Genomic DNA, 11,458 nt, shown 5'->3' on the forward strand with positions numbered 1-11,458 from the left:
GTGCCTAAGACAAGGGAGAGACACCAGGGAAGTTCACACAGAGAAAAAAATCCCATAGAACACAGAGGGAAGGTGGCCATCTGAAAACCACAGAGAAACAAAACCTGCTGACATCCTGACCGTCCAGCCTCCACAACTGAGAAAAAAATAAATGTTAAGTCACAGAGTCCATGATATTTTGTTTATAACATCCTGACAAACTAAAACACTGATATAGTACACTATTATCATGACTGTACAAATACTAATGGCAACCATAAAAAAGAATCAAACTTCAAAAAGACTGGAAAAAGGGTAAAACGAGGAGTGGATATGCTTGCTGGGTACTCAGAATCAAGGCCTGCACCAGCAAGAGTGGGGGGCTTCATTCTCTGCCTCTGCCATCTGTCTCAACCTCCAGCCTCTGCCTCAATTCCAAATGGTGATGATGGAAGGCCTGATGTGTTACTCTGGGGCAGCAACCTGGAAGATGGCTGGCTAGAGAAGAAGGTTGAAGCAAGACACAAATTAATCCATTTTCATATTTTTTTGGTCCCAAATCAAATATTTAAGCCTACAGGGAAAAAGCAATAGTTCTACTATAATTGGTACTATGTATCATCAGTAGCAGACCTTTATTATTCATAATTTCCATGACTTCCATTAGAATGATAAATCGAAAACTGACCAAAATTCAGTAACAGGAAGAAAGTTTCAAGAACTGGCACAACCTCCCCTCCCCCATCAACCCCCAAAAAAGAAGATGAAGGAGGAGGAAGTTATAGCAAGATGGCTTCAAAGAAAAAAAATGTGTTTTCTATTTTCCTGTTGCCTACCATTTCGAAATGAGAGGGGCACTCTTGAAAAGGAGACAGATTATTCTTGGAGATGCCAAAACCTCAGGAGAGCAGAGCAGGCCTGGGGCAGGGAAGAGAGGCCATTTGGCAACTCTGAGTCTTGGGTTAAGCCTGGGCTCTTCCAAACATGTGCCATGCTTGAGAAAAGGGAACCATTTCAGATTAGTAATCCACAGAGAAACCTGAGGTGTCCTCAAGTCAGTCAGCACCCTAGCTTTATTGATGTCAGCACTGTCATCACTGAAATCTAGATTCTCAACTAAAGATCCTCCAATGGCTCCATTTCATGGCTTTCAATTCCTGGATCTAGTTGTGGGATATCACTACTACTTTCAGTAGACATTTTTTTGTTCTTGACCTGCTTGTCAATATATGCATTGGTGGGTAGGTTTGGGTGTAGAAATACAAATTCCCAGGCCAGGCCCTTGGTAGGTGGGAGCCCCAAGAGTCTATACCTTTCAATCAAGCACCCAGGCGAATGATTTATATAGTCAGGCTGGAAGCTGCAGTCCAAGATGAGCCCCAAAAGACAGCACACTGGACAAGTTCAAAGTGTATCATCTTTGGGGCTGTCCAGGTAATCATGTTCTCAAACTGCTCCACCTGGGCAGAGCCTTCCTTCTGTGAAGGCAATAAGAATCACAAGTACACAGGGCAGGGACTCCTTACTTCCTTAGGGGATCCTTATTTATACAGTGTCTTACCCTGGCAAATAATAGCAGTCATTCCTTCAGATACTATCAGTTATTTCAGGCCATAAAACCAAAGGAGCAAATGGCCAGGTATGTGCAAACAGAGGTCATCACCAGAAGCTGGGGAGGCTTGAGCTCATTCACCTCTCCCAGGTACACTCGTGAGTCACTGGGGGACCCATCTCTGCACCAACAGAGTAAAATCAGTATTTAACCAAACACCGGCCATCTCCCAAAGTTCATTTCCTTAAAGAGAAAAAGGAAAAAATAAAGGAGTCATTTCCTGATTGCAGAATGATGGCATCAGGTATAGGCTACTTCTTGAAGTCTGAGTCATCAAAACTTGTCCTGAACTTTGAATCCATTGTCAGCACTGTACCAAGGGCCGTGCCTGTGGGTCTGAACACAGTCAAACGAAGAGCCCAAGACAGCACAGCACGAGGGCAGTCAGGTCTCCACAGCACAGCACAACCTCCACATCCCCCATTTTTTTTGACAGATGTGTTATAAGAATCTCATTTTTTTAAAATAAGGGTTGGGAGTAGGGAAGGCTCAAGCTAAATGAACTTGGTTTAAAGGAGGAAGAGCCAGGCTTGGCCAGCTGGGCTGGTCTCCTCCTCTCTGGCTCCCTTCAAACATTCAAGGGTTACTATGTGCCTTGCTGAGTACCATGTCCCCAGAAGAGCTGTGGCGATGGACACTCCTGGGGATGCATCCCTGCTTCTGCCTCCCAGAACACACGACTTCTGGTGAGACTCCCCAACCCAAGTCCCTCTGTGACACCAAAGGCAGCTGCCTGTCTTGGATCATCTGGCTTCATCTCTAACTGATTTAAACATGGGAGCTATGAAGGGTCAACCAACTATCCACAGCTTCATTGGAGAGGTCTTTCAAAGCTTCCCTCCTGTACAGGGAGGCTTACCTGGTACCAAGGCTCTTCTCTGTGCTCAGACTCTTAGGACCCAAATGCCCCATTCTGGCTCATTCATCTTGAGGAGCAGTGGCAGCAACATTTCCAGTATATAATCATGTTACCCTACAGCTGGGAATCACTGAAACTGTGTTATACTCAACCTATTCTCTGGGCTCCTCTGGCATCATTAGAGAAAAAAAAAAAAAAAAGTTCATACCAAAAGCACATATGGTACAAGTTACCACTCTCCCTCCCTGCTCCACTATGCCCAGTACTATCGCTATCTTCTTGTAATGAGGCCTATTTGACCAAATCAGCAAAGTCTACCACTGGCTGGGCACATTCCACCCACTGACAACAGGAGAGGAATGTTTTGGTTTCTTCCACACAGCAATCCTATAATGTAAATACTGTCCTCAAACTTGAATAAACAGTATCAGAGAGCTGAAGTAGACTGTTCAAAGTCATAGTCAGCCAGTGGTAGCTGAGACATGAGCAGCTGATTTCAATAAAGTCATGTGAACCCACCTCTTCTTGATTATAGTCATCTTTATTTTCAATGTTAAGAAAACTTACATGTGAAAATCTGAACTGAATACCATTCTCCGTTAAAGAAAACTAACCTAGATTTGTTCACAAGCTAGCTTAGGGTGACCTCCTGACCCTTCTATTTTTCTTTTTGGTAGAGAAGAGCTATTTGTCTAGCCAGCCTCCAGTCCCTCTACAGAAATATTACCAGATTGGTCTATAAACCTCTTTGTTCTGTAAGAAAAAGGGCAATACCGGGCATGGTAGCACACTCCTGTAATCCCAGCTACTCAGGAGGCTGCAGCAGGAGGAGCCCAAGTTCAAGGCCAACCTGGGGATGTTGCTGAATAGTAGAATGCTTGCCTAGTATATGTGAACTCTCATATCTCCCATATGAGAAACAAAGCAGGGGGTGCAACCCCAGGAAAATAACTTCATTGACATCCATCTAGTTTTGCAGCCAATTCTGAACCTTAGTTACTCTGCTTCTATGTCATAAATATGTGCTTCTAGAGAAAAAGCAACTGTTCCCTGAAAGGATGAGGTAAGTATCATTTGATTATCGCTGAGCCCATGATATTTGTAAACAAATTTCTCAGGTAGCTTCCATGCCTGATGTGAAAGTCCAAGAAAACAAAATCCTACGGAATCAAGTTTATTGCTGCTACACCACTGATAATTTTAACAGACATAGGAAGAAATGTTCTTATTTCAGTTTCTAATTAACGAAAAATAAAAATACTTTGAAAATGGTTTTACCATCCTAAGTAAGCACCTGTCCTTCAGGAAACAAAAGAAAATGGCAAACCCATTTTTGCCATTATAAGCTTACCTTAGGGACCCTTTCATACCAGCATTCTTCTTTGCATAAATAACTTGCCGCTCAGATTCCAGGCCTTCATGTAAGCAAGAGAGGGTTGTGCAATACCAGGCACATGGTAGGTACCCACTAAATACCCACTGCAAGAATGAATGGTGCTCACTTCCTACAAGTTGGATTGGGGAACTGGATGCCTACAAACTTAAATAACCCCAAATGTGATGGTCTAAGACCATGAGCCAGATTGTTTCTGTGATGCCTCTTGTCCCTGACATTCTACTATTACCCACCCTTCACTTTTAACTCATTTCCTCCTCTTCAGGTTGGAAGATAGACTAACAACCAACTGACTTCCACTACATACTATTTGACCTGATTTACATTTTTTTTTTTTTTGATCCTCCACAAATCACTCATTTTCAGCTATTGGGCAGCACCACTGAAGGACAAAAGTCAAGAAATGCAGTCATTTCAGACTCTAGGGACACAGTCATCAAAACCAGAGATGGTAAGAGCAGCAGGAAGTGAACTCCCAGCTAAAGGGAAACATGAAGATTGGGGTGTTCAGAACACCTTTTTGATATTGATTGAATTCATACTGTGTGCATTTGGTATTAAGTGCAGGATGTGGGCGGTATGAGGACGGGTGAGGCGATAAAAGTTAATCTAGCACTACACAGTGCCTTCCCTCACTTCTGTATCAGAGCCAGACCCCGGAGAAGACCAAAATAGAGTAAACTGTCCACAATGTCATCCAGGTTGGCCCTATGCATGTCCTCATTGCCCAAATCAGCGCCCTTGGTACTGGGGTTCCACTAATACTCCTATCCACCACCCTTTCCTTTCCATATGGAAACTGGTGGCACTTATTGGTCACTGTTATTTCTCTCCTGCCTCCTGGAAATTACCCTGTGTTCAATCCTTTCAACAGTACCATACAAAAATGGGAAGGTTAGTGAATGGACTCCATGCTACATGGTGAGGAGCAAAGCTGTATTCTGAGTACTAATGAAATCTCCAAGAAGTGTTATTTCCAAGTAGGGCTATTCCCAACAGAAGTGAATTAACTGGATCAATTAACTCTGAGACTGCTGCAGTGCCTGGCACTGTGGCAACTCAACTCCAAGTATTAACTATTTGAAGTTCTCCAAGTCATAAACCATGTAGAAATTCACTCCTCCCCCACCGTGGCATTTCCTAATGAGTACGGTTTGAATGTAATCGCTTCTCGCCACACACCCTTTCCTCCAATTTCAACAGAAGGAAAATTGCAAAAAAATAAGCATCATAAAATACTCTCTGCTTGGTCAATGCAGGGTGTCCACCCTGGTTTCTGCCATTCCTCAAGACATCTCAATACCCAGATGGAGACTACGTCTAGCAAAGTAATCAGAAATGGAAAATTAAGACAATGAAGATGAGATTTCCAAATCACACAACCCTTCTTCTCACTCAATTTGAACTCATCAGAACAAAAGGCATAATAGAGTAAAAAATCTCTTGAAGAAAATATTTATAAGGTCCATTTGTGCATGATTATTATACTTTTGGTAGAACTATCCTATATTCAATGACTTATTATTCTTAAATCCTCAAGTAATCCAGAAGAATTTAATAACTTGTAAAGCCTACGTTTGTTAATGCAAAGAGTTTAATGCAAAACATTCAATACCTAAGGTTTTACAGAGAGATGAGGTAGTCCACTTCCCTAAACTTTACTGATTCAAATTAGAGGTTAAAACTCAAAAGGTGGGCCACAGGGGTGATTAATGTGTATGGAGGGAAATATGCATCCAAAAAATCCAAGAAAAAGATACTTATGTTACTAGGTAGATTATTAACGATAAATTGCTGACAATTTCCCATGACAGATCTAATTAGAAGGTGGCAATAAATGTTTTCAGGTGTTTAATTAAGGTGATAATTATTTCTTTATTAAAGAGAGATGGAGTCATATGTTTACATTGCAAAGTATAATGTTTCCTTAGTTAAAACGGTGTGGAAATACTTTTGTGTAACGCAGGGTTCAAACCAGATAAAAATATCTTCTAAGATAAGCAGCACTTAAAGTGATTTATCAGCTCTTAACTTTCATATATCAATGTAAAATGGTTTCTTAAAGACTATCCTGTTAGCCAGGAACGGCGCTCACTTGTAATCCCAGCAGCTCGGGAGGATGAGGCAAGAGGATGGAGAGTTCAAAGCCAGCCTCAGCAACAGTGAAGTGCTAAGCAACTCAGTGAGACCTTGTTTCTAAATAAAATACAAAATAGGGCTGGGGATGTGGCTCCACGGTTGAGTGCCCCTGAGTTCAATCCCCAATTTAAAAAAAAGACTACCCTGTTCTGGTTATTTCCTTTAGTCACATAGTTTTGTTATACTGATACCTCAGGGAACACTTTCTACTCAAAAATGTCATTTCTCTACCAGCATCTCTTAAGTGAATTCTTGTCAAGAAAGTGGGGGAAATTTTATGGGTATTCTATTTTCATAGTAAGAACACAGCAAGACTATAAATAGTCTCAGACATTCTCTATTGTCATAGCATTATTGAGGTTTGATGTATGTTTTTACTTTTCTTCAGGTTACTTTGTATCAGCAGACTTCAAACTTTTTCTTAAAAGGCCAGGTAGTAAATATTTAGCCTAACCCTAAAGCAAGACATATGGTAATACATAAATAAATGGGCCTGTGTTCAAACTTTATTTAATAAAATGTTACATTTAAAAAAAAAAAAAAAAAAAAAAGAGGGGCTGGGGATGTAGCTCAGTTGGTAGAGTGCTTGCCTGCAGGCACAAGGCCCTGGGTTCAATCCCCAGCACCACAAAAAAAAAAAAAAAAAAAAAGACAGGAAGAGTAAACTGAGATGTAGAACCCAGACTATTAGAACTAGAACTTAGATGGGACCTAAGAAACCAGGCAATCATTTTATAGATAAAGAGACTATTTTGTAGATTGATTGAAGTACAATACTGTTATGATGGCAAAGCTATCAATTTTTAAAATACAGAAATATGTACCCTGCATTGAGAGTAGTGGCTTACCCCCTTCCCAATAAAATTAATTTATGGATAATGGAACCATCAGTTTTAAGCAACCTAAACATTTTTGTTTCAACACAGGGCACTGAAACTGTTCCTTAGTGCTAGGTGTTGATCTAGACACATGGTGTTGCTGAACGAATGAACATCTTTTTGGCGCCCATGCCTGGTCAGGCAATCTGGTCTTAAGTATCAGTAACCCTGGGCCCAGGAAGCCTGGGAACTCATCAGGTGTTCTTGCAGCAGGTGCTAGGACTGGAATGCCACAAGTAGGCTCGTGTACACACACAAACACGTGCACACAACTTTATTCCCCAAAGGAAATCTCCACTGAAAAATCTCAAAGCAAAACTCCTGGTCCTTGCCCGTTTTACAATGCAGAATTAGATTACAATCTCAGACTAGCAACTCAGTCTGCAATCTGGGGCATCCTGATAACCCGGGCAATCCTTTCTCAGCATGTGCGGTTGGTTACCAAGAGGACGTGACACATAGCGGGAGCCATTCCACAGAAGGAAGGAAGGAATGGCGAGTGTGGCTGTGAGCAGGAGGTGGAAGTTAAAAAGTTGGCCCAAGTCGGTGAGGGTTCCTAGTCCTGGACCTAGGATTCTCATGACAACGCAGGAACTGGATGAAACTCCCCGGAGTTTCCGAGGCTGTGCGCTCCTGCACACACTCTTACGCACTCCCACTTACACACACTCGCTCACACGCACCACTCGCTCCCACTCTCACTCCGGAAACTCTCGGAGAACTGGAAGCGCAAGCCCAAGAACAATTTTAAAGTCCCTAAATGCCGACTGCTTTTATTTCTTTTATTTCTTTTAACCCCAGCGGTCGGGAGAGCCCACTCAGTGAGGGTGCACGCGGGATGGGCGCGCCGGGAGGAACTTACTCGGAGGAGGGGGCGCAGCGGCGCCGGACGCGGAGACGCGAGCTGGGCGGTCTGGCGACGCGGACTCCGCGGGTCGCGGGACGGCTAGCGCGCGCCGGTGGACCTTAACAACCAAACGCGGGCCACCGCAGGCGGGAGAAGTGGAGCCAAGGGCCGGGGGCGGAGCGGAGAGGAGGAGACCAGGGGCGTGGCGGGCCGGACCGGGGAGGAGCCCGGGGGCTGGGGCGGAGCTCGACGGGCAGGGGCGGAGCTCGACGGGCAGGGGCGGGGAGGCGGAGCTGCCCGGGAGGGTGGACGGGGAGGTGGGGCCGAGGGCCACGGCGGGGCGGGGACGGGGAAAGTGGTCCACAGCCCGAGAGCGCTGAGGGGCGCGGGGCAGCAGCCTGGAAGCTCTGCGGGATCGGGGAGGCGCAGACCTCTGGGCGCTAGGGGCAGGACTTGTTTGGGACAGAACACATGAAAGTTGCTAGCCCGTAGGCCTCTCGGATTCTTCAGTTGTAAAAGAAGGTAGTAACCTCATGGTGTTGAAATAGTTAAGCGAGGCCATGAGTATTTGCATGGTTCCTGGCAAGTAACAGTACGCGTGAACGTTAGCGTCTGCTGCCATTGTTACTGTTATGATGAAGATCCGTGAAAGTCCCTAACTGCTGCCTGCTTTTATACATTTGTGTGTTTTCGGCCTCTACCGGCCTGAAGTCTACCCAGGGATATCCGAAGCGCTCCAGATTTGCGGATTTTGGGAGGATGCGGGCTTCCTCACAATCTTTGGTTCTTGGAAAGCCAGCGGTGTCAACCACCCTGCGAACTTCACTGTGACAGTCCTTGCCTAAGGAACCAAGATACTACAGAGAGAGTATACTCCAGGATGAGGATGAACCTGGACTTCCTTCTGTTTAAGAGCCCTTACCTTGGCACCTATTTTCAAGGGCGACGGACAGTTGTGGGAGTTAAGACGAACCCATCCGTACTAAAAACAATTGCGCAACTGTGTGACATCCGTGCTCAGGATTGAGGATAGTAATGATACTAGCATATTTGAATGTGTGAACGTCATCGTTCTCACAACAATCTATGACATAGATCTTACAACTACCCCAATTTTACAAAACAGAAAGGAAGGCATAGTGAAGTCACATGGCCTGCCTAAAGTTACACTTTTAGGAAAGGGCAGAGCCTGTCTGGGAGACAGGAAAATTAGCTCTGGATAGGTGGAATAGAGAGTCACAACGCATTTAGGTTTAGTATCAAAGATAGGGACATACACAAAGTACAGAGATATTTTAAAAGATGACAGTTTTCCTGTGGTTATAGCTATAGGTAGGAAGTTCCAGGGAGATTTTCCTGGAGGAGGTGACTTCTGAGCTGAATTTGGAAGAAAGCATGGGAGCTTACAAACAGACACAAGTAGAGAAAAGTCACGGTAAACATTTCCCAGCATTAAGAAAGAGTGGACAATTGAAGTGCTTGTTGGAATGAAGCTAAAACAATAGAACAGAACCAAACCCAAGGGCTTTCTTCTTACAGGAGCTAAGGACATTAATTGATTCTTGGTTGAGAGGAAGACAGAAGGCTAAAACGTATGGGAGAGGTATCAAATGTTGTTCTAGAAAGAGAACAATACAGAGGATCCCAAAGTCAGGCAACTTGTTTGAATAAAGATCCCCTGAAAGATGTCCACTCCCTAATCCCCAATTCTTGTGACTGTGTTAACACACATGGCAAAAGGCATTTTGTAGGTGTGATTAAAGTTAAGGTTGTTTTGATTGGAACATTATTCTGGGTTGTTTAGGTGGGCCCTGTCTAATCACATGAATCTCCTAAAATGGAAGCCTGGTGGGCCAGAGAGATTCAAAGTGTGACAGGGACTCAACCTGGACCTCTAGGATCTAGGAATGGGCCTCAGCTGACTGCCAAAAGCAACAGTGAAAGGAATCTCAATCCTACAATTACAAGAACTGAATTCCACCAATAACCCAAGTAAAACAGATCTTCCCTGTGAGCCTCCAGAAAGTAACTCAGCTATACTGACAATTTTATCCTGGAGAGACCCACACTGGACTTTTGACCTATGAAGCTATAAAATTTGTGTTATTTTAAACACCTAAATTTGTGGTGATTTGTTATAATAGGAAACTAATACAGATGCTGAGGGGCAAAACTAAGTGGAAGGAAATAAGATGGGTTTAATACTGAACAAGAGCCCTGGAGACTGATGGAGTGGGGGCCAGGGGAATCACCTAGGTTGCTTTTCAAGGTTTCTGGATTGGCAGATACCATCAATGGTGCCGCCCTGAGAAGGGAGGAACAAAGACAGATACTTTCTAAACACTTCTGGAGTCTACAATTAACTTAGGATTGAAAGGGTTTGTGCATTCCCAGTTTCCCCTCCTCAAATGAATTAGAAACCATCTCTGAACGCCCATGAGTGAGGACATCTGTCAACATAAATTGAGAGTTTTAGCAGTGGATCTGCCCAGTGTAAGTTGTCTTTGGGACACCTGGCTGCTTGTGTGTGAGGTAGAAGGAGCCCTATCTGCATGATTGCTATGACTCACCCAGGATGTCCTGTTGTCTGAAAACTCAATTCTAGTAACTTTCACTATGGCTTGACTTTAGTCTCTCTTGTCCCCAGCTATGCACCCTGTAGCAGCAACCTCCTGAGGCTCCTCTGCCTTTATAATCTCTAACATTCCATACTCCAACTTCAACCTCTTACCATTGATCTCCATGCTCATCCTTTACCTCTAATAGACTTGTGTTTTTCCCAGTTGGTATCCTTTCCTATCCAGCCTGAATCCAAAAGCCATCATGTCAGTCACACATTTGCTAACACTCCCTCTTCCTTTGTCCCATCATCCTTTTCCTGGACCCACCTGGCCAATCTTTCTAGCCATCCACATTTTTCATATGGGCTACTTAAGAACCCCCAAAATCTGCCTGAACAGGTTCATGACTTCAAATTTCAGTTGCATCTTGATGCAGCCTTGATATCTTCCTGCATAGTGAATGGGAAGAGGGGCTAACCTTTACCAGGTCCTCAAGATTTCTTTCCCATCCCCTCATCCTTTGACACTTGAGAGATGATCTCACCTCCTAGTTCATCAAAAATATAGAAACCATCTATACAGTATTTTCCCAGTGACTTGCCTCAGCCACCAAAAATGCATCTAAATCCACACTTATCTTGAATTCCCTTCCTTTTCCTAGGTGACTCAGAATAAACCAATCCAAAAGTTCTTTGGGGCTCCCCTAAGCCCTCTCCCCACTACCTACAGAGAACATATTCCATTAATTATTCTTTCCCTTTTATCTTCAAACTTTTGATTCCTATATTTTCCCTGCAGAATGTAAAAATACTAAAATTAAAAACAATAAAAATACAAAACTTAAAATTCTTTATAGACCCTAATACCTTTTCTCAGCTCAACCTGCTTTACCAGGATCATCTAGACCTGCAAGACCACAGGTGCTTAAAAGAGAAGTCATCCTTCGTTGTCTACTTTTTGAGGGGCATGGAGAGTGGCAGGTGGAGAGTGCCTTTATGTTGGTAGAAACATAGGACTTTATTTCATAGTGTGTGTCACATAAACGTGATATTTTATTATCACATAGGTTTATAAATTAGAATTTAGTTAGGATAACTAACTTTCTTGTCTTACTTGGGTTGATAGATATTTGGTCTACTTTTGTTTTTAAACTAGCTCTTTCATGTTTACAATTTGGAACCATAAAG

General features: G+C 43.5%; 1 protein-coding gene across 1 annotated transcript in view; it reads right to left on the reverse strand.

Annotated features, from left to right (window-relative positions):
- Tnfaip8 (TNF alpha induced protein 8) overlaps positions 1 to 7,875 on the reverse strand; it is a 112,369-nt gene extending 104,494 nt beyond the window's left edge. The window contains exon 1 of the mRNA XM_047554704.1: positions 7,726 to 7,875. Coding sequence (XP_047410660.1) covers position 7,726 — 1 coding nt within the window. The 5' untranslated portion in view covers positions 7,727 to 7,875. The remainder of the gene's footprint in view (positions 1 to 7,725) is intronic.
- Positions 7,876 to 11,458: the final 3,583 nt, after the last annotated feature.

The sequence above is a fragment of the Sciurus carolinensis genome, chromosome 6, assembly GCF_902686445.1.
Source record: "Sciurus carolinensis chromosome 6, mSciCar1.2, whole genome shotgun sequence".
NCBI classification, from domain to species: Eukaryota; Metazoa; Chordata; class Mammalia; order Rodentia; family Sciuridae; genus Sciurus; species Sciurus carolinensis.